This window comes from Myotis daubentonii, chromosome 11, assembly GCF_963259705.1.
Source record: "Myotis daubentonii chromosome 11, mMyoDau2.1, whole genome shotgun sequence".
NCBI lineage: Eukaryota > Metazoa > Chordata > Mammalia > Chiroptera > Vespertilionidae > Myotis > Myotis daubentonii.
This window is the reverse complement of record NC_081850.1, coordinates 7,976,014-8,000,470: the sequence shown is the minus strand read 5'-3', so window position 1 is coordinate 8,000,470 and position 24,457 is coordinate 7,976,014. Positions and strand designations below refer to the sequence as shown.

The 24,457-nt window shown below is 38.3% G+C and overlaps 1 protein-coding gene across 3 annotated transcripts in view; it reads right to left on the bottom strand.

Annotated features, from left to right (window-relative positions):
- FANCC (FA complementation group C) overlaps positions 1 to 24,457 on the bottom strand; it is a 281,158-nt gene that overhangs the window by 55,802 nt on the left and 200,899 nt on the right. For all 3 annotated transcript variants that reach the window (XM_059656415.1, XM_059656419.1, XM_059656416.1), the window contains 3 exons: positions 23,793 to 23,906; positions 22,829 to 22,893; positions 3,247 to 3,411 (listed from right to left, as the gene is read on the bottom strand). In XM_059656415.1, the coding sequence (XP_059512398.1) occupies positions 3,247 to 3,411; positions 22,829 to 22,893; positions 23,793 to 23,906 (344 nt within the window). The remainder of the gene's footprint in view (positions 1 to 3,246; positions 3,412 to 22,828; positions 22,894 to 23,792; positions 23,907 to 24,457) is intronic.

Sequence of the window (24,457 nt, the reverse complement as noted above, 5' to 3'; positions counted from 1 at the left end):
CCGCCAGAGGTGTCAGGCTTGGACAGGGGACCCCCATCTCCCCCCGATCACTGGCTCTGGCCCCCACCCAGGAATCATGCCTGGGCAGGGGACCCCCATCTCCCTCTGATCGCTTGCTCCACCCCCCGCCCAAGCCTGACGCCTCTGACCCAGGCTTCAGGCCTGGGCAAGGGGACCATCCTATCCCCCCAATCCCCGGCTCAGCCCCCCGCCCAGGCCTGATGCCTCGGCCAGAGGAGTTGACCCTCATCACCCTCCGATCACCAATCACCGGATCGGCCCCTTGACCAGGCCTGAGGCCTCCAGCAGAGGTGTCAGGCCTGGGCAGGGGACCCCCAGCTCCCCGCGGTTGCAGGCTCCGCCCCTGCCCAGGCCTAACGCCTCTGGCCTAGGCGTCCGGCCCAGGCAGCGGGGACCCGCAGCTGCAGCGGCCCCGCGATCGTGGGCTCTGCTTTAGGCCCAGGCAAGGGACCCCTAGCTCCCGGGACTGCCAGCTTGGACCGTGTCCAGCTCCCATCGCTGGCTCCACCCCTACTTCCTGCTATCACTGGCCAGGGCGGCAAAGGCGCCTGATTCTCCGATCATGGCTCTTAGCTCCCCCCTGGGTTTCCGATCACTGTCAGTGGCAGGGGGCTTCTTCCTGCTTTCCCTTTCGCCTCCCTGCATTGTGCCTACATATGCAAATTAACCGCCATCTTGTTGGCAGTTAACTGCCAATCATAGTTGGCAGTTAATTTGCATATAGCCCTGATTAGCCAATGAAAAGGGTATCGTCGTAGGCCAATTACCATTTTTCTCTTTCATTAGTGTAGATGTTTCTCTCTCTCCCTTCCTCTCTGAAATCAATTAAAAAAATATTTAAAAAAATTTAATAGAACTACCATATGAACCAAAAATCACACTTCCGGGTATATATACATATACAAAAAGGAAATGAAAACAGAATTATCAAAAAGATATCTGCACTCCCTTGTTTATTGCAGCATTTTTCACAATGGTCAAGATATGGAAACAACCTAAGTATCCCTCAATGGATGAATGAATAAAAAAAGATGTGATATCTATATTATATATATGTATATATATATACACAATAAAATATTATTCAGCCACAAGAAAGGAAATCCTCTCATTTGTGGCAACATGATAGAACTATGAGGGCATTAAGACAGACAGAGAAACACAAAAACCATATGATATCACTTTATGTGGAATCTAAAAAATCTGAACTCATAGAAACAGACTAGAATGATGATTACCAGGGACTGGAGGCTGGGGGAATGGGGAGGGGTTGGTCAAAGAGTATACAAACTTCCATGTATAAGATGAGTAAGTTCTGGGGACCCAATGTACAGCATGGTGATTATAGGTAATGACACTGTACTCAACACTTGAAAGTCACTAAGAGAGAACTTAGATGTTCTTACTGCAAAGAAGAAATGGTACTTATGTGACATGAAGGTGGTGGTCCTTCTGCAATAAAAAAATGTATGCATAAAGCACTTCTATTACATAACAAAAAACAATTATGGTTGTCTAAAGGAAAAGCACTTGCACAAATGTTTGAGCTGCGAGATGACTAGCCTTTTTAAAATGGAAATTTCCAAGAATAGCTGGCAGACAAACAATGGTTGTTTAGACTTGAGTATTTGCACATCTTTCTCAAAAATTAATGAACACTAAGTACTTCAAGTACAACTTCAGTATTTGTAGCCAATGGTAAATTTGAGAAAATTAACCAAAGAACTTATATGCACTGCCCATGGACATAGACAATAGTGTGGTGAAGGCCTGGGGTGATATAGGGGCTGAGTGGAGGGGAACAAAGGAAAAGGGACATGGGGAATACTGTCAACAATAAAAAAATTTAAAAAAAGAAATTAAAATCTTGGAAAATTCATTTTTGTCAACATGAGCTTGACAGCTTCCCAATACTTAAAGACATTCCTGATGAGACTGGTGGTGGCAGAAATTAATTAATGTAAGTTTTGATACTGTAAATCAAAACATGTCAGTGTTGGGGATATCTGCATAACAATGAACCAGTATTTTCGCAATGAACCATAAACAGAGCTACAATGTCCTGCTTGGACAAAAACCCACTAACAGTGCAAGACACACCAGTAGGTTTTTAATGTATCAGTATAAAAAGCTCATTGATACAATTTTATATTCTACATTACAACTAACTTAAAAAAACCCCACCATTTTCAAATTTTGGTGAAGTTTGCAAGGAGAATATCCAGTGTTCTGAGATATCTATTAAATACTCCTGCCTTTTCCAACTATATGTCTGTGTGAGGCTAGATTTTCTTCATATACTTCAACCAAGACAACATCTCACACCAGACGGAATACAGAAACATACATGAGGACCCAGCTATCTCCTTTTAAGTTAGACAATAAAAGAGATGTACAAAAATGTAAAACAATGCCACTCTTGTTAAACAACATTTTGCTTGGAAAAGGTCATTGTTGTTTTTTAACTTTATTATTGAACTAGAGGCCTGATGGACGAAATCCATGCAAGAGAGTACGTCTTCACAGCCCGGGCTGCCTCGGCCCTCACAGCCCCAGCTTCATCCGGAAGGTCGTCCGGCTGTTCAGCCAGTTGGTCGATTTGCATATTACACTTCTATTATTATAGAAGTATTACAAATGTCCTCTTTTTTCCCCCCTTTGACCTTCTCCACCCCACTCCCACTCCCTCTCCAGGCCTTCCCTGAACTGCTTGTCCATGGGCTTTGCATATATGCATAAAAGTTCCTTGTTTAATCTCTTCCCATCCCACCCCCCTTCTGAATATGTCAGTCTGTTGCCTGTTTCAATGTCTCTGGATCTGTTTTGTTTATCAGTTTATTTTCTTCATTAGACTCCACATATACGTGAGATCGTGTGATATTTGTCTTTTTCTGACTGGCTTATTTTGCTCCTAGAGAGTATTATGCTAAGAGAAAAGGTCATTGTTTTTAATAAAAATATGCTATTTGTGTTAACATGTAATCAATTCTTTGTTATTTTTAAATGAAGTAAAATATTTTTAAATTTTCTTTTAATTTCAAATATGATAAATATTGACAGATATGACCCACATGTTAACAAAGCTCACTAGGATCCTAATAATTTTTAAGAACATAAAGTGGGTACTGAGACATAAACATCTGAAAACTGCATTTCCAACATACTGCAGAAATTAAGAAAAGGAAAAAACAAGGTTGGGCGAGAGGATAAACGGACACCACTTACAGCAAAAAGGCCTCATTTACAGCATCGAAGAACTCCGGCCAGAGCGTTTCCTGAGGTTCATGGCCATGGTAGGTGAGCAGAGCTTCCACCAGTGGTTCAAAATCAGGCAGAGTAACAAGTGGGATACAAACTCGTGATAGGGACCTTACTCGTTCAGGAGCCATTCTACAGAGTAAATAAAATAAGAAATAATTAGCCAATCTTAGAGCCACGTGTAATTAAAGACATGTAACATCTTCATGCTGAGCAGGCTGATGCCAGTGGCTTGCTCTGCCCCGCCATAAAGAGGACCATCCTAACACCATCTGTGAATGCTCTTTTGTTACCCACTTCTCTAGAAAGAAACCCCATCTGCAGTTCTCATTTTAACATCACTTATTTTCAGGACTTTGTCATAACTCACTATGGGCACCTCTAACGTGTGTGTGTTTTTTTTAACCTTTTAAAAAATACACATTTTTAATTGATCTCAGAGAGGAAGGGAGAGGGAGAGATAGAAACATCAATGATGAGAATCACTGATTGGCTACCTCCTGCACACCTCCACTGGGGATTGAGCTTGCAACCCAGGCATGTGCCCTGACTGGGAATCAAACCAAACCGTGACCTCCTGGTAAATAGATCAACGCTCAACCCCGGAGCCATACTGGCCGGGCTCCAACTTATGCTTTAATGCCACTGAGTTGGCTCTGACTCCTGGCAACCCTATGAATTAGTATCCACAATGTCCTGCCCCCAGAGTCCTGCTCAGCTCCTGCAGACTCATACCTTCTTTTCTGGAATCAGTCCATCTTGTATTCGGCCTTCCTCTTTTCCTGATACCCATTTTCCCAGCATTATCATCTTTTCCAAAGAACCCTGCCTTTTTGTGATGTACCCAAAGCAGGACAGCTTCAGCTTTGCCATTTCTACCCTCAGCAATGTTTCAGACAGTGTGCTCTAGGACCCACATATTCATCTCCAAGTTACCCTGCCCAAAACAGAACTCTTGAATTCCTTCCCCAAATGTTCTCTTACCCCGTGCTCCCTCTCTCATTTGCTCAAGCCCAAACCCTTGAAGTCCATTCTTGATAGCTCCCTTTCTCTTATGCCCCTTATCTGGTCCAGCAGTAAATACTGTCTATTCATCTGACTACCTTTCAACACTTCCATTGCTACCCCCTAATTCACTATCACTCCCAGTCTGGGTTACAGTAGGAGCCTCCTAACTTTCTCCCTGCTTCTGCCATATCCCCCACTGTTTATCATCAGAACAGTTCCAGCAAATCTTTAAACATGCAGATCACTTCCCTTGTCTGCTCAAAGCTTTGCAATGGCGTCCCAACTCACACAGAATAAGCAGTCACATACTAGCCACGAAAGCCCTCCATGGTGGGCCCCGTCTGTTTCTCTGGCTTCATTTCCTCCCACTCTTACCCTTGCCTGCTCTGCTCCAGCTGTACAGGTCTCCACCCACACAGGTAAGGTCCTGTTGGAACACATGGCTAGCTCCTTCACGTCATACAGGCCTGAGCTCCAATGCTGCTTCATGTGAGGGTTTCCCTGACCATCCCATACAAATGCACTGACCAATATGGAAGCAATCAGCATATGTGGCAATTTAAATTTATTGAAATGAAATAAAATTTAAAATCCCATTCCTCTGTGTTCAACAGTTACATGAGGCTAATGGCTTACCATATTGGACAGTGCAAATTTAGAGCAGAAAGCTCTACTGGTCAGCAGTTTAACATAGCAAGAGCCCTGCCAGCCCACTGTGTACGTCCTATGTCATTCACCCGTTTTACTTTTCTTCAGAATACTATAATGTATCTGATTGTTTAGTGTTCATGGTCTGTTTCTTTCTGCTAGGACATCAGCTCTGTAAAGGCAGGCACATTTTTTCTCTTTTGCTCACTGCTCTATTCCTAGCACGTAGGGACAACTCCTTATACATATTACATGCTCAAGAAATAGATAAGAACTAGAGATCAATAAAATGAAAGTTTAAAATGTATGCAATTAGATGTTTTTCTAGGAATATATAATCACAAATCTTGTAGTCTTATATTTTGTGAAACACAAATGGAATCACAGTAGAACTTACAGCTGTCCTTCATTTTACTTGCTGCCTATTATTAAAAGAGCACGTGAGTGCTATAAGTTAACAACGTCCTTATTTATAGGCACTGAGCTTGCTTCTAATTGTTCACTATTATAAACACTGCTGCAGGGGTTCCCATCCTTGCATGTGCCTATCTATGTCTAGTGTAAATATTTGTGTAGTAGATTGCATTCCAAAAGACTATCAGCTTACTTTTCCACTCTTGCCAGTGATATTATTATCAGTACTAGTGGTCCGGTGCACAAAATTCATGCACATTAAAAGGGAATTAAATAGAGGAAATATTTTAATATTGCTATGTGCCCTTTCTCTATAATAGAAGTGTCAGAGATGAAAGAAAATTAGTAAAATGTATGAAAATCTCCCTCCTGTCAGAGTCTGGGGCGTGCTGCGGGATCCAGAGTCAAGTCCCCACCAACCCACGCACACCTTGAAATTGTGCAAGACTCAGATCTGGCTGGCCCCACCCCCATCAAGCCCAACAGGGCAGGGGGCGCGGCCTCAGGTCCCTGCTGATGGGCTGTTACAGCATGATGGCATGACGGCCATTTGCATATTAGCCCTTTATTATATAGGCTTTTTATTTCTTGCTAATCCGGGCAAAATTATCCCATTGCTTTCATGTGCGCTTTCCTGATAACTTTCTAGATTATTAATGTTTGTTACCCACTTGTATTTCCTCTTCAGTGAATTTGTTTTTAATCCTACCAGACCTGAGGCCCTGAACCTAACTGTCCCCTATACCTGGGCTCCTGAGCATTAAAGAGGAAAAACCAACATGATATAGAAAAATGTTAGTTACATGCAAACAAGTAGAATAAGACGGAACTTGGAGACATTGTAGAAAATAGGTCTACCTTTCATCTACCTTTCATCTAGCGCCAATATTCCACCCTTGTGTGGGAATTACCGAAAAATCGGTACAGTGGTCTAGTAGGGTTAAAGTAGTGTATTTAGTGCTATACACTTACTATATTCAAGGTTGTTTGCAAGTGTTTGAGACACAAGAGCAAACACAAAGCCTAGTAATGGAGCCAGATGATATCAAGTGCCATGGTGAAAAGTAAAGCACACTGAGAGGTCAAGGAGGGCAGGGACTCAATGAGGGAAACATTTGAGCAGAAATCTGAAGGAAGTGTCTGAACAAACCATGTACATATCTGAGAGGAAAACGTTGCAGGCAGATACAAAGCAAATGTAAAGGCAATGAGTGTCTGAATATAGCAAGGAGGCCGAGGTTGTCAGACCACAGCGAATGTGGGAGGGCCTGAGGAAGTCAGGCTTTTGTAGACTACTGGAAGAGCCTGGGATATTCTTTTTAACTTACTTTTTATTTTTATCAAACTTACAGATGCAACTGTTTTAAATAATCAAACAGTTTTCAAAGCTTATGAAAATCAGTAGCTTTTGCAGAGCACTCCCACCCCCATATTCTGATCTTGGAGGCCCAACTCATTCCTTAATATCAATGCTGTTTGTCTTGGGTTTAATGACTTGTTATTTGGACTGTTTGCTCATTTTTTCCTTGCAATGATGATTTTAACCCCAAACTTCCACCCAAATGTATAATCTTCTTGCAATATATTCAGACATATCTGAGTTTCTACCATTTTCATCTTCTTAAATAAATTTTTCTTAGAACATTTTGACCTGTTCCATTCTGGACAGGTTGTTTTTGACTCCCACTGTGCAGTTATTGTCTTGGGATCTCCATCCTATGAATTTCCTGCACGTCTCTCCAGGATCCCATATCTTCTTTCTTGGTTCATTCTTCTTATGTAGGAAAAGATACATGAGAGGTAAAGTATTTGAGATCTTGTGTGTCTGAAAATATCTTTATTTTCCTCTCACATTTGGTTGATTCTTCAGTTGAGTGTAGAGTTCTGGTAACTGTTCTACAGAAGTGTGAAAGTGTGGTGCTACTGTCCTTAAGCTTCAATGTTGTTCTTTAGAAGTCCCATGCTATTATGAATTCTAATCCTTATATTTGTAAGTCCTGTTTACCCCTTCGAGGCTTTGCATATGCTCTTTGAAGTTTTACTATGAGGTATCTTGGTATGGACTTATTTTTATTCACTGTGCTGGGCACTCAGTGAACTTTAAATCAGGAAAGTTCTCTTGAATTATTTCTTTGATGATTTCTACCCTTTCTTTTCTCTGTCCCCTCTTTCTGGGAACTCTAATTTTTTAGATATTGAACTTCCTGGACAGTATCTTTTCTACTTGATGTTTCATCTCTTAGTCTTTTTGCTCAAGATTTGGAAAGAACTGTTCAACTTTATTTTCCAGTCCTTTTATTATGTTTTTCATCACCACTCTTAATTTCCAAAAACCTTTTTTATCCTATGGATGCTCCTTCTTTTTAAAAAATAGCACCCTGTTCTTGTTTAATGAATACACTACCTTTATTTTCATGGAGAAATCAATATTAATTTATTTGAGTTTCTTTTCTTTGAATAATCTTTATTTTTATTGGTTTCTACTTTTTTATATTACACTAGTGGCCTGGTGCAACGATTCGTGCACATTGAAAGGAAATTAATTAGGGGAAAGGTTTTAATATTGCTATTCACCCTTTCTCTATAATAGAAGTGTCAACCAAATTTACGATCGACAATGACAGATCTAAACACACGCCTGCGATTGGCGCCAGCAAGAGCTTTATACGTATCATTCATGCGCAAGTCAACTAAGCGTTTTATACATAGAGAATAAACTTGCTTAATTAGACCTGCTTTCTGATGTAGCTAAACTTTTTCCAGCCCAGTGAAGCACCCCAACTTCTCTCTCAGATAATTGTCAGCAACACAGTAGTAAACATCAACATAAAGCAGATTATTATTGTAGATCACGCAGAGAGAACAAAGGGTAAAATATTTAATTGCAACAGTGTTTGACTACATTCTGCAGTGAGAAAACCTGAAGTTATTTTTAAGGTCCACCATTTCTTACTTCTTTTTAGTTGGGTTAAGTTTCTAAACTTTCTAAATCTCCATTTTCTGGCTAATGAAAAGAAAATAGGATTCCACTGAGTCTCCTATCTATCTACTCCAGGACTTCTGTGAGGATAAAATGAGATGAGGACGGGAGAATGCTTCACAGACATTTGGTTAAAGCATAAAATGTTTGCACCTGGCTACAAAGCAAGTTGTGTTCCTGGGCTGAGGAAACTCCAAGGAGGGTAGTCACTAGGGAGAGGAAGCCGGGCGTTGCTATGTGACATCATTACCTGGCGCCCACAGTGACTGTTTGTGGGCTGGGCTGTGGGCTGCATTTTGTGCCATGGGGTCTTGGCAGCGTTGGCTATGATTTGGTGGGGTGTTGCTCAAGGGTGGTGGCGGGGCCTGTGTCCCCCTTTGGGGAAGCCGAGTGTTGCTTTGTTGGTGCCAGGTCCATGGTGCTGTTTATTTTTAAATGGCCAGTGCGCATCATGGTAGCTCCTGTGTTGAGCGCCTGCCCCCTGGTCGTCAGTGCATATCACAGCTACTGGTTGGATGGACACTTAGCCTTTTATATATATAGACAGATTCTCTCAGTAAAATTTTTGTCAAGGTGAAGAGGTAGATTCCTGGAACTTCCTACTCCATCTTATATGCAGATAAATTCCCCGGTTAATCTCTCCCTAATCCAGTCCCTCACCCAAGACTTCCCTCTGAGATTCGGCAGTTGGTTCCATGCGTCAACTCCTGGGATAGCCATTTGTTGCTTGCGTCTCCACTAAAGTGTCCTCCCTCTTTTTGTTGGAAACAGGACACCTCTGTTGTTTCTCTCCGGAGATAGGGACGAAGGAGGAGTGTATGAGGACCTTGCCAGCTGGCCGCTACTACTGTAGCTCTACAGGTTATCTTGTGGGCTGCCAGGTATCCTCCTACTCCTTGAGTCCACCCCCAAAGTGATTTCTATCTTTTGCAGTAGTCCTCTCTTGCAAGCTTTTTGGGTTGTGATATTTTCCTTCAGATATATCCCGTAATCTATTGTAAACCTTTCTCATAATCTGTGGGTCATCAAAAGCACACTCCCCAAGCCCATTTTACATTATTATATACAGTATTTGTTAAAATTTCCTGTCATTTCTAAGAGTTGGGAGTATGAAGTGAATGCTAGGACATTCATGTGTGTGCTTCATCACTTGGCTTAGTTTCTCACATTACATTTTCATCTAATTCTCTCCTGATTAGATTATGAGAGCTGCCATTTCTCATAGGTCACGCACTTTGGTCTTCAGGATCTGTCCAAGTTTTCTACATAGGAACTACTCAAAGTCTCAAATTATGTTCCTTCAAATCAGCACATTAGCATCCCTGGAGGTGAGGCCATTTCCCTGGGTATTCCTCTGCACACTCACTTTTGAAAAGTGCTGCTCTACACTACTTCAGTAGCAATCCCAGAACCAGATTTTAATCTCTAGTCATAATCTGAATATAGGGTGTCCCCAAAAATGTATACACACACTTTGAATAATTATAAAGGCAGTGTTTATTAAAATACATTTCATTTTAAAATAAATGTATATAATACATTTCAAAACTGAGCTATGAGCTGTTAAAGTGAGTATACATTTTTGGGGACAACCTGTATTTTAAGGAAACATGATGGAATTACATTTTATTAATGAATTCCTATAAATTGCTAGTTTAGCTATATTATTTTCTTGATAATCAACAGTAAAAATCTCAGACATTTTTTTCAAACTACACAATAATTTTCTTATGTATAAACAGTTTGTCTTTTCTCCTCAAATATTCACCTTCTCTGAAATCCACTTCTTGTTCTTTACCGCTTACCTAAACAACTGAGTCTCTTCAACATTTACCTTCCACAGTGCTCTAACATCTTTCTCTAACTCACTATCAAAGTAGTTTTTCCACCTAAATGGATGTTTTTGAGTCCATCATCTAAGTTGTGACAAAAAGACATACTGAGCTTGAGTTGTAAATACCTTAAATTTTTGGAATATGAGTTTACTGGGTGGGCTAGGAGAGGGGGTAAGTTGTTATTGTTGTATATGTGTGTGAGAGATGAGTGTTTGAGAGTTATGTGTGCTCATAACAAATCCAGAACTCTGAAATAAAGAAGCAGGGAGAGTGTATTGGTCTTGTCCTTCCTCCTCGATTTATCAGTCCTCCTCTCTAAATGACTACTAACAAGTGCAATTTCTCTCTCACTCTCTTAAAAGAAAGGAGGAGCATCAGCAACTATCACTGGTGACTGGGTGGGTGGAAAAGATGACCTTGGCAACAGGGCATTTATCAATCAGAAGAAGGCTGCTGATTGTACCTCCCAATTGCGGTGAAACAGGTCCAAGATAACTTTCCTAGAAAAATTCTAAAGTCTTACGTAAACTTAGGTAATTCTTGGTTCTACCAAAATGCAGGTAGGCCAACTGGGAATCTGATTGGCTTCCACGTGCTCATGGCCCTCATGGCTCCTTTTGGTCTGCAGCACGGAGATCCAACTCCACAGGAGCCATGTGGTGCTTTACAGACTGGATTACACTGAGCATTAGGTCTTGATTGACAGCCAGAGCAGCACTTCCAAATGATATCTGTACAAGAATTCAACTGCAGATAGCCAGTTAGCCTGGAGGTCAAATCACCCCTGGTATTACCGACAACAATCAAGGCTTAGCTACAAGACTGCGCACAAAGACCACTAGGGGGTGCACCAAGAAAAGATAAAAAAATGCGGAGACAAAGAAACAGGATGCAAATGTCAGAAATGGAAGATATAGAGCTCAAAACCACACTTTTAAGGTCTCTCAAGAACTGTCTAGAAGCTGCCGATAAACTTAGTAAGGCCCTCAAAAAGACTGGTGAGACCGCCGATAAATGTAGTGAGATCCTCAAGAAATCTAATGAGACCCTCGATGTTGTGATAAAGAACCAACTAGAAATTAAGCATACACTGACTGAAATAAAGAATATTATACAGACACCCAACAGCAGACCAGAGGAGCGCAAGAATCAAGTCAAAGATTCAAAACGCGAAGAAGCAAAAAACACCCAACTGGAAAAGCAAAATGAAAAAAGAATCCGAAAATACGAAGATAGTGTAAGGAGCCTCTGGGACAGCTTCAAGCGTACCAACATCAGAATTATAGGGGTGCCAGAAGATGAGAGAGAGCAAGATATTGAAAACCTATTTGAAGAAATAATGACAGAAAACTTCCCCTTCCTGGTGAAAGAAATAGACTTACAGGTCCAGGAAGCGCAGAGAACCCCAAACAAAAGGAATCCAGAGAGGACCACACCAAGACACATCATCATTAAAATGCCAAGAGCAAAAGACAAAGAGAGAATCTTAAAAGCAGCAAGAGAAAGAAACCGAGTTACCTACAAGGGAATACCCATACGACTGTCAGCTGATTTCTCAAAAGAAACTTTGCAGGCCAGAAGGGAATGGCAAGAAATATTCAAAGTGATGAATACCAAGAACCTACAACCAAGATTACTTTATCCAGCAAAGCTATCATTCAGAACGGAAGGTCAGATAAAGAGCTTCACAGATAAGGAAAAGCTAAAGGAGTTCATCACCACCAAACCAGTATTATATGAAATGCTGAAAGGTATCCTTTAAGAAGAGGAAGAAGAAGAAAAAGGTAAAGATACAAATTATGAACAACAAATATGCATCTATCAACAAGTGAATCTAAGAATCAAGTGAATAAATAATCTGGTGATCATAATAGAATCAGGGACATAGAAAGGGAATGGACTGACTATTCTTGGGGGGGAAAGGGGTGTGGGAGATGCGGGAAGAGACTGGACAAAAATCGTGCACCTATGGATGAGGACAGTGGGTGGGTAGTGAGGGCAGAGGGTGGGGCGGGAACTGGGAGGAGGGGAGTTATGGGGGGAAAAAAGAGGAACAAATGTAATAATCTGAACAATAAAGATTTAATTAAAAAAAAATAGAATTCAACTGCATAAGGCTCAACGGCAACCACAGGCAGCTGGAAACACCCTCCCCACATGGGTGCACTGGAGCTGCCAAAACACAGAACAGCATGACACACTGACGATGTTCAGAGGGGCCAGGATGCCGCTCCTTCTGGACGGTGTGCAGCAAAGAACAAAAGAGAGTTTAAACATTGTCACTGAATTGTTGATTTTACTTGGTGGTAAGGGAAATTCTATTTAAAATGCTATGACAAGACCATATATCAGGGCTTTAAAAATAATGCAGAAAGAAACTAAACAGATTTTCCTGTTTGTTTGTTGTTGTTGTTTTGTTTCTCTGACAATTTATGTATCAAAGTTATAAGATTAATTTCTATACTTTCTATCAGGCTTTTGTATCTTTTGAAATGATCTTGAAACATCTGAGTGGCTACAAGTGAAATGCATGAATGCCCTCTATTAAAAAAGAGAAAGAACAATACTGTAGCCTTGTTTATAAGGGGTTTAAGTTTGGGGCCTTTGGCTGCTTGAACACTTATGGTCATACTTGTGGAAAGAAAGTAATGATGAAATTCAAGTGTCATAAATAATGGAAGTATCTGGAGAGTCAAGTGTACAAGAAGTAGCTTGACCTATGCAGTATTCTGACTCAACATTTTTTATTTTTAAACCTTAAAAATGTACAGATAAGCCCTGGCTGGTTTGGCTTAGTGAAGAGAGCATTGCCCTGTGGACTGAAGGGTCCCAGGTTTGATTCTGGTCAAGGGCACATGCCTGGGCTGTGGCTCAATCCCCAGTAGGGGACTTGCAGGAGGCAGCCAATCACTGATTCTCTCTCATCATTGATGTTTCTCTCTCCCTCTCCCTTCCCCTCTGAAATCAATTAAGATATCCTATCTAATAATAGACAAACATGGTAATTGACCATACCTTTTCTATGCCTCCCATTGGCTAATCAACAAGATATGCAAATTAACCACCAACAAAGATGGTGGTTAATTTGCATACATAGGCGCAAAGCAGTGGAGTGAAGACTGAAGGCGGCTCTGGCCGGAGCAGCGAAGGCTTGAAGGTGGCTCCAGCCAGAGCAAAGGCCTGGGTCCCGGGTCCCGGGTCCCTGAGGAAAACCGGTGCCGGCAGCCAGGGGAAGGGAAGGCCTATTGCACGAATCTTTTGTATATATATAAATCTTTTTGTATAGATATAAAAGTATAGATAACATCAGGTATGTAGAATAGATTTATATATTATTAATACATATTTTAATTACTATTACTATAACAGCAACAACTATAATGGCTCCAGTATGTTTAATAGCTCTTTCAAATGTTATCATGATGCATTCTACTACCTGATTTCATAAAATCAGTTTTTTATGTGAGACATGAGCATACATTGGTTGAATTTATACTAGTAATTCACTAGAGAATTGTGGACTTCCAGAGTTCTGAGTCTCACACAAGCTTTGACAGATCCAGGTTCTTTTATGGATGGAGAACAGAGCTTCCTGGCTTTATGTCTTTAAAAAAGACTTTAAAAGCTCATAAAGAGACTCAAATGTATGCTGGGTATCGAATTGCTTTTTAAATTCAATCTTTTGATAAGAATAATTGAACCTAATCCAAGAGATTGAATTTCTCTTAAAACTGTATGTGGGCTAAATACATTAAAAAACAAACAAACAAACAAACAAACACTAAAAACAAACAAACAAAAAACCCCACAAGAAATTTATCTTATTGAATTCTAAAATTATTTCTAAAAAAGCAAAGGACTCCATAGTAAACATCAATTACAGCAAATTAGGAATGTATCAGATGTACCAGTGTGCAGAGAACGTTCTACTAGCACAGACATCTCATATTCTTGGTAAATTTGTTAAAAATTTTACTAACTACATCACAGTTTTGCTTTGACTAAGAATGTCTTCAACTATTCACCAAGTTAACTGCCACTTTATCCTTGCTGCTACTGTCAGTGGGGTGCCAACATGGGCACCTTCAGTAGACTGTGCTCCTTACCATGGAACTTGTCCATATTGTTTTTGAAAAATAAACATCCTTCATGAAGAAACAGTGATGAATTTAGGAATGAACTGGTCCCCCAAAATGGCCCAATCTGGCACAAATGGAAGTTTTTCAGCATAAAGGACATATCAGCTAATATCTTCCATCAGGATCTCCTGATTATGGTCAGTAGAATTTGGACACCTTTCTGAACTACTGTCTTCTTCTGTCCAAAAATGAGACAATGAGTATTACCTTTTCGTTTTCAATATTTTACTAAGTAACACTACATTGTAGTTTTTAAAAGTTTAATTATAAAATACTGATGATGTACAGAAAAACAGAGAACTACTATATCAACTACAGGGTGGGGCAAAAGTAGGTTTGCAGTTGTGAGTATGCGAAAGTTTATTCTTGTATTATTATTGTATTATTTTCAATATGAACAAATGTAAACCTACTTCTGCCCTACCTTATATGTACCCATTGCTCAGACTTTGCAGTAACATTTTATTAATATGTTTATATGATATTTTAAAGAAATAAAATGTTTCATTTACAGGTGAAACACCCTGCTCCCCTCCCATTCCTTCTTCCACTCCCCAGAAGCAGATCCTTAGCTTCAAGACTTTCACTTTATAAGTATGTATTGTTTTGAGTGTTTTAAATTTTCATATAAGTAAAGATATATTATGGATATGTTTTTGCAACTTCATTGCTATTCTTTCCATGTATCTACGTCTGGCTCTATGTCAGTACCAAACTTTTGATGACTGTAGCTTTGTAATGTTTTTAAATCAGGAAGTGTGAGGCCTTACACTTTGTTTTTCAATACTGTTTTGGCTATTTAGGTGCTTTAAGGTTCTACATGAATTTTAGGATGTTTTTTCCGACTTCTGCAAAAAAAAATAACTGAATCTCTTTAACAATTATTTTTGGGTAGTATGGACTGCTTTGGGTAGTATAAACATTAAGTCTTCCAGTCCATGAACATAAGATACCTTTTCATCTATTTGTGTCATTTAATTTTTTTTCTTTTTAAATGCATTTTTTATTGTTGATAGTATTACAGATATCTCCCATTCCTCCTCCCAGCCCCTACCCACCCTCCAGGTCTTCATTTGATTTCTTTCACCAATGTGTTGTAGTTTGCAGTGTATATCTCCTTGACTAAGTTTATTCCTCGGTATTTTGTCTGTTTTGAGGCAATTGTAAATGGGATTTTTTTAAAAATTTTCTTTTTGAATTGCTCATTGTTAGTGCATAGAAACATATCTGATGTTTGAATGTTGACTTTTTGTATACTGCAACTTTACTGAATTTATTAATTTTAATAGTTTTCTGTAGAATCTTTGGGGTTTTCTACATATAAAATCTTATCATCTACAAACAGAGGACGTTTTATGTCTTTCTTCTAAATTTAGATGCCTTCTATTTCTGTCTTGTCTAATTGCTCTGGCTAAGAGGTCCAGTACTATGATGAAAAGTGGTGAGAGGGTATCCTCGCGTTGTTCCTGATTAGAAGCTTTCAGTCTTTCACCATTGAGTATGATGTTAGCTGTGGGCTCTCCACATATGTTCTTTATTATGTTGAGGTAATTTCCTTGTATTCCTAGTTTGCTGAATGTTCTTATCATGAAAGGGTTCAAACTGAATTTTATCGAACTGTTTTTCTGTATCAATTGAAATTATGTGGTACTGTCCATCATCCTGTTAATATGGTGTATTATATTGATTGATTTTTGTATGTTGAACCATCCTTGCATGCTAAGAATAAACCCCACTTGGTCGTTGTACATAATCTGTTTTTATGCATTATTGAGTTTGGTTTGCTAGTATTTCATTAAAGGTGGTAATTTGTTTCTTTGTGTGTGTTTTTTGCCTCAATATTCATCTTTGATTTTTTTCTATTCTTTATTTAGTTTATTTCTGCTCTAGTCTTTATTATTTTATTCCTTCTGCTACCTTTGGATTTTGTTTGTTCTTATTTTCCTAGTTTCTTGAGGTATAAACTTAGGCTGTTTGAGATCTTTCTTCTTTTTTAATGAAGGCATTTACTACTATATATTTTCCTCCTAGTACTGTTTCCTGCACCCTATCATTTTTGGTATAATGTTTTTTTGTTTTCATTTGTCTCAAGATATTTTCCAATATCCCTTGTGATTCTTCTTTGATCCACTGATTGTTCAAGAATGTGTTGTTTAATTTGCATGTATATGTGAATTTTCCCTTTTTCTCCTATTAGTGATTTTTAGTTTCATACTATCATGGTTGAAAAAGATAATTGGCATGATTTCAATCTTAAATTTGTTAGAACTTGTTTTGTGGCCTAACATGTGATCCATCCTGGAGAGCATTGTGTGTGTGTGCTTGAGAAGAATGTGTATCCTGCTATTATTGGGTAGAGTGTTCTGTGTATATCTACAAGGTCTAAATGATCTAAAATGTTTTCCAAATCCTCTGTATTCTTATTCATCTTTGGTCCGGATGATCCGTATGTTATTTAAAGTGGGTATTGAAATCTCCTATGATTATTGTGTTACTTTTTATTTTTCCCTTCAACCCTATCAATGTATGCTTCATATATTTTGGCGTTCTGCTGTTAGTGCATATATATTTATAGTTGTTATAGAGGCCTGGTGCACGACATTCTTGCACTGGTGGGGGGGGGGCGCACGGGGGGGGGGGGTGGAGGGCTCAGCCTGGTCTGTGCCCTCTCGCAGTCCAGGACCCTCGGGAGATGTCTGCCTGCCAGCTCAGGCCCACTCCACAGGGAGTTGGCCTAATCTGGCAGGCAGACATCACCCAAGGGGTCCTCAGCACTGCCATGGAGGCGAGAGGCTCCTGCCACCACCGAGGCAGTGCTAAGGAGCAGTGAGCCTGGCTTCAAGCTGAGCGGCACTCCGGCTGTGGGAGCGCACTGACCACTGGGGGCAGCTCCTGCATTGAGCGTCTGCCCCCTGGTGGTCAGTGTGCGTCATAGTGACCAGTCGTTCCGCTGTTCAGTTGATTTGCATGTTAGCCTTTTATTATATAGGATATCTTCCTGGTAAGTTGATCATTTGTCATTATATAATGCTCTTCTTTGTCTCTTGTAATGATTTTTGATATAAACTATATTTTGTTTAATATAAGCATGGCCATATCTGCTCTCTTGTGCTTGCCATTTGTATGGAATATATTTTTTCATCCATTTACTTTCAGCTTATGTATATCCTGACATCTAAAATGAGTCTTGTAGACAGCAGATGGTTGAGCCTTGTTTTTTAGAATCCATTCAGCTATGCTATGCCTTTTGATTGGAGAAATTAATCCATTTACATTCAAGTAATTACTGATAGAGAAGGATTTACTACTGTCATTTCATTGTTTTTTGTATGTCTGGTAGTTATTTTGATCCTTTTTCTCTCTCTCACTGACTTTCCTTTGTGTTTCACTGATTTTTTTAAAATAGTGATATACTTTGATTCTTTTCATTTTCCTTTGTGCAACTTCTATAGTTTTTTTGTATTTGTTTTGTTTTGTTTTATCATGGGATTTGGTAAGATACCTCGTGGTTATAACAATCTATTTTAAACTGATAACAATTTAAGTTGCCTTCAAAAAAATTTATTCTTTGTATCTCCTCCCATGTTTTGTGTTATTGATGTCATAAGTTATATGTCTTTATATTTTGTATCCATTCACATAGTTTTACAGTTATGGTTCTTTTTTATACTTTTATCATTTAAATTTTATTACAGAATTAAAAGTAATTTATGAACCAATATTACGTTATTATAGGATTTTGTATTTCCTTATATATTTGTCTTTACCAGAGTTGGGTGCTGTCCCCTATCCATGCTGACCTGAGCCAACCTCCTGTCTATAGCACTCCAGTTCTCTGGTGCTGCAAAAAAGCAGTGAGCTCTAACGCTCCACTGTCGCCAGGCACTGGAAGTATGGCGGTGCCCTGTCAGTGATCAGAGTCAGGCAAGACAAATACTAGTCCCTCAGGCAGCCCCACAAAAGCCAGAACATTGGACACACTCCACTCTTCTCTTTCCCTTACAAGGGAGAAGCCACAAGCTGGACTTTCCCTCCCAATCACACCAAGCTGGGCTGGCTTAGGGGAAGGGCTGTTGTAGTTTATATGACATGGGTTTCTTTCCTGTTTCAATATGGCTATTCTTGACTTTGAGCCTGCCTGGGATATTATGACTTCTAACCAGTTTCTGGAGTTCTCATAAAGGCCCTTTGACCCATATACTATTGTTAAGTCAGTGTTTCTCAGGGGGTGGGGATGGGGGGGCGGGGGGAGGAGGAAGCAAGATCTGGTGCTTCCTATTCTGCTATCCTGCTGATGTCACTCCTGAAGAATTTTTTAAATGTTTATTTTTATGCAGTTTGCCTCATTTGTAATAACCTGCTTATATTTCTTGTTCATTTCCATACTGGAGTGTTTGTCTCTTTATAATTCATTTGCAGGAGGCATTTCTATATTTGTCTGTTTTATAGGTTGCAGATATCTTCCAGAGAGAGAGAGAGAGAGAGAGAGAGAGAGAGAGGGAGTGAGTTTTAGTGTATTCTCATCTAAGTTTTAAAAATCATCAACTTGCCCTGGCTGGGTGGCTCAGTTGGTTGGAGCATTGTCCTGTACACCAACAGGTTGCAGGTTCCATTCCCAGTCAGGACACATATCTAGGTTGCAGGTTTAATCCCTGGTGGGGGTGTGTGTAGGAGGCAACTGATCGATGTTTCTCACATCAATGTTTCGCTCTCTTTCTCCCTCCTCTTCCTCTCTCTCTAAAAATTAATAAAACAAATTTAAGGTAAGATAGGAATTTGTAAAAAAAAAAAAAAAAAAGTGATATCTTTGAAATGCAATAAAGTGAGTCACAGCAAAAAAAAAAGTATACATTTTGATGAAAAAAATGATAAAAAAAATAAAAAATAAAGCGTATCATTGGGTGAGGCTAAATAAATAAATAAAACCATGTTTTGAGATTTGGTATAGGGTATACATACAAATTGCCTCCTATTGATTTTTTCAAGTTCCCTTTAATAAATTTTTAAGTTTATTACTCAAAAGACCCATTATTCAACATTCACCACAAAGCTAAATCAAAGTCCTTACCTAGTATTTAAATAAATGACTGTAAATGCTTTCCATGCACCCTAGGGATTCATCTTATATTTTTAGATATACTTTATATACCACAAAATGCACACATTTAAAATGTACAATCCAAAGATTTTTAATAAATTATTGAGTTGGACAACAATCATCATCTACTTTTAGAACATTTCCATCTTTTGTGTTCATTTGTAGGAAATCCCTGTTCCTACCTCCAGCCACAGGCAACAACATATATATAGATTTGCATATTCTGGACATTTTATAAAAAAATGGAATCATACAATGTGTGTTCTTTTATGACTGACTTCTTTCACTAAGCATGTTTTTGAGGTTCACACGTGCTGCAGCATGAATCAGTAGCTTGTTCCTTTTTCTTAGGAATAATATTCTATTGTATGCACATAGCATACTTCATTTATCCAATCATAAGTTGATGGATATTTGGGTTGCCTCCACTTTTGTCTATTATGAACAATGCTGCTATAAACATTTATATACCAGTATTCATGTTCTTGAAATAAGCCATTTGTATACATTTTTTGGTGACATGTATTCCAATCTTTTGCCAGTTTTTAAACTGGGTTATTTGTCTTATTACTGGATTCTTTATATATTCTGAGTTTGAGCCCTTTATCAGATGTGCAATTTCATAATACTTTCTCAGTTTATGACTTGTTTTTTCATTTTTTTCAATGGTGGTAATATATACTTTTTATTAAAATACCCTAATTTTTATTAAAATAATTAAAAATACCCGTTCCCTTGTCAATGGTCCTTTGGATTATTTTTGGTTTTGAACTATTACAACTAAAACAGCTATGAATATTTATATAGAAATATTTGTGAATACCTATGTTTTCACTTGTCATGAGTAAAAACTCAAAAATGGAATTGGTGGGTCATATGGTAAGTTTATGTTTAACTTTATATTAAACTGCCACACTGTTTACAAAAATGTTTATATTATGCACATTCTCCCAAACAGTTTATGAAAGATCCGGTAATTTCATATCCTTTCCAACACATGCTAATGTGTCTCACATTTTAGTCATTTGAGGGAGTTTATAGATGGTATCACAATTGTTTTTTCTTCAAGTTTAATTTCTTTTATTGCAATAAAACATACATAATAGTTATTATTTTAACCATTTGTAAGTGGTAACCATTCAGTGGCATTAAATACATTCACAAACTGTGTACCCATCACCACAATCTATACCCAAAGCTTTTCCTCATCCCCTCCAAAAACTATGTACCTATTAAACAATCACTTCACTCCCTCTAGACACTTATAATCTACTAGAGACCTGATGCATGAAATTCGTGCAAGGGCCTTGGCCCCCACTGCCATGGCGGCCACCTCTGCCTCGGCTCCCGCCCGCCACAGCTTTGTCCGAAAGGAAGGACATCCAGTCTAATTAGCATATTATGCTTTTATTATTATAGTCTGCTTTCTGTCACTATTAATTTGCCTATTCTAGGTATCTCATATAAGTGGAATCATACAATATCTATCCTTCTGTGTCTTGCTTCTCTAAGCATGATGTTTTCAAAGTCTATCCATGTTCTTGCATATATACAATTTTTATTCCTTTTTATGGCTGAATAGTATTGTAATGTATTTGTAAACCACATTTTGTTTCTCTGTTCATCTGTTGATAGGCACTTGGGTTACTATAAACTTGGTGTACAGATATCTGAGCCCCTGCTTTCATTTCTTTTGAATATGTACTTAGGAGTAGAATTGTTGGGTCTTATGGGTATTCTGCATTTAACTTTAAAAAAATATATATATATATATATATTTAATTGATTTCTGAGAGGGGAAGAGAGAGAGATCAATGATAGAAGAATCACTGACCGGCTGCCTCCTGCATGCCCCACACTGGGTATTCGAGCCCGCAACCTGGACATCCAGGCATGTGCCCTGACTGGGAATCGAACCGTGACCTCCTAGTTCATAATTCAACACTCAACCACTGAGCCATGTTGGCTGGGCTGTATTTAATTTTTTGAGGATCTGCCAAACTGTTTTCCACAGTGGCTGTACTTTCTTCCATTCCCACCTGCAAAACACAAGGGTTCTCCCTGCTCTATATTTTCACCAAGATGTGTTAGTTTTCATTTTTGTTTGTTTTTTTAAAGTACAGCTATCCTAGTAGGTGTGATATGGTATCCCACTGTGATTTCGATAGGCATTTCCCTAATAATTACTGATGTTGAGCATCTTTTCATGTGCTTATTGGCCTGTTGTACATATTCCTAGGAGAAATGTCTAGTCAAGTCTCTTGGCCATTTTTTTAAAATTTAATTTTATAATATTGAATTTTAGGAATTCTTTATACATTCTGGGTGTATGATTTCAGATATATGATTTCCAATCTACTCATTCAGTTGGTTGTCTTTTTGCTTTCTTGATAATATCCTATGATTCATAAAACTTCTTAATTTGAATGAAGTCCGAGTTATCTAGCTTTTTTATTGTTGTGCTTTTGATGTCATATCCAAAAAATCACTGCCAAATCCAATGTAATGAAGATTTTCTCATGTTTTTGCCTAAGAATTTTATAGTTTACTTTAAGGGTTAGAATCAGGGGTGGACAAACTTTTTGACTCTAGGGCCACAATGGGTTCTTAAACTGGACCGGAGGGCCAGAACAAAAGCATGGATGGAGTGTTTGTGTGAACTAATATAAATTCAAAGTAAACATCATTACATAAAAGGGTACGGTCTTTTTTTTTTTTTAGTTTTATTCATTTCAAACGGGCGGATCCGGCCCGCGGGCCGTAGTTTGCCCACGGCTGGGTTAGATGCAAAGGATTTCTAAGTCTGAGAGCAAACACCATACCTGATAGAGCTTTCACTGGCAATAGCTTTACAAAAAATCACAACGTGCCTTGGTCCCTAGATTCTTTTAGTGAATGACTTGTTAAAAATAAAATGTTCACCAATGAAAACAACTTTGAATTCTTTCTCATAGTGAAGAAACATTTTATAATGTGATTAACTGCTATTTAATTTGTCTGACTTTTTGATTTGTTTAGTCTAAATTTTGGAATATCGTTTCTTAAAATAGTCATATAAGTCATATGTGCACATCAAGTGTCTGCTGTCTTGTAAACATCCTGGTTGTGTGTGTGTGTAAATGATACACACACATGGAGTTGAGCACTTGTTCTGTGTTCCCTACTGTATATGGAGGGCTTTTTACTCCAGGGGAGCATGTGACACATTACACAATTTATTGCCTTAGAAGTGAAAGTTGAGAACAGGGGTTAAAAAAGAAAGTTTGTAAAATTCACCAATTTTCCATGTATTCAACTAAAATAATCTTTCCACAATGGATATAACTATAATTATGAACATGCATTTCCTAAGAATTATAACTTTTTCTCTCATAACCAAACATACATTTTGAAACTTGAGAAGAGGGCTGTTTAGTTCCACACCTACCGCCTCTGAGTGTTAAATCCATTAAGATGATTCTCTCTGAGTTCAGACACTAATGATAAAACCATCTGTAAAACAAAATCAGTTGCAGGTTAACTCGCACTGCAAACAGGATGACATCAGTTCTATTTTCCTGATGTGAGTGGTATTTCCGTTGAGATTCCCTACCCTCTTCCACCAGCTCTCTCCTTGTACTTTGTCAAAGTGAAAAGAGGTAGTGCCAACTTATTTACTAATGATTTGGATTTTGTGTTTACTGCCTGTTATTCTGAATTCCTACCTAAGAAGATTCCTACTTAAACAGACAGATCATTAATTTCCTAAGAATTAAAACCGAACCCATTAAAAATAAAACCACGTTAGAGTTACTTTATTTATCTTTCTTAATTTAATCTTTATTTTTTATTCATGTATATAAAGCATCCAAAAGACCAGAATAGTTAAATATTGAAAAATCTAACAGTTTTTAGAAGAGCTATGTTAAGATCAAAATTAAAACTTCTTCAATCTAGCTAAAATTAAAGGCAGAAGAATACATAGCTTTAATACTAAGATGTAAATATATAGTAGTATTTACAAGGTTGTTATTACATTTTATTTTTGCTTTAGCGCAAAATTCCTATCATGCCATTTTAAATACAAAATTTGTCTAACAATGAAAGGCTGTATTTACATTGGTGAACGAATTTCTTCTCCTAAAAATCTTTGAGAGGATAAGTGAAATGTGTTAAGAGACAGGGAAGTTGGTTGATTTAGAATAACCTCTCCTGGTTTCCTTCTTCTTTCCCATAACCTCCCATCTCACATTTCTTCCTTACATGGCCACAAGTCCGCCCAACGTAAGAAGAGATAAACACAGAAAAGTTAAACATCTCCTCTGGAGAAGTGATATACTTCCACTTATTCTTTTTGCTGGTGATATATTAACCAATGAAAATGTTAATACTAGTAAGTTAAAAATACTCACATTTTTTAGCAAACCAGGATAATAATCTGCAGGTGCATACCCAAGACTTTGAGTAAAAAGACCAACTTCTTTTATATCAAATCTGAATGCTGAAAGTATATGAGATAACAACCCCTAAAAACATGAACAGAAAGAGAAAAACGTTCTTAAATGTGAATGCAAGTGCCTCTTATGTTTAATGCCTAGAGTCAGGGTCATTTGTAAATGAGTAATCTTAATGTGCCCTTATATTCAGTTCACTTTGATTTAATGTATAAAGAAGAAATAGCCCGGCCAGCATGGCTCAGTTCGATTTCTGGTCAGGGCACATGCCTGGGTTGAGGGCTCAATCCCCAGTAGGGGGCGTGCTGAAGGCAGCCAATCAATGGTTCTCTCTCATCATTGATGTTTCTCCCTCTCCCTTCCTCTCTGAAATCAATAAAAACATTCATAAAAAGAAGAAATAAGTTAGTAATACAATTATTAAATTCAAAGTCAATTTAAACAAATGTTAACAATGAAACAAAAATATATAAAAAACAGTGCTTTAACCATATTGAGAATGTAATCTTTATTGGTTTTAAATTCAGCAAAATATTTTTATCAGAATAGATGATAATCAAATGACAAAAAAAAAACACATTAATCACTAGGGAAAGGAAAGATTATGTGAAAAATAGTGCAGA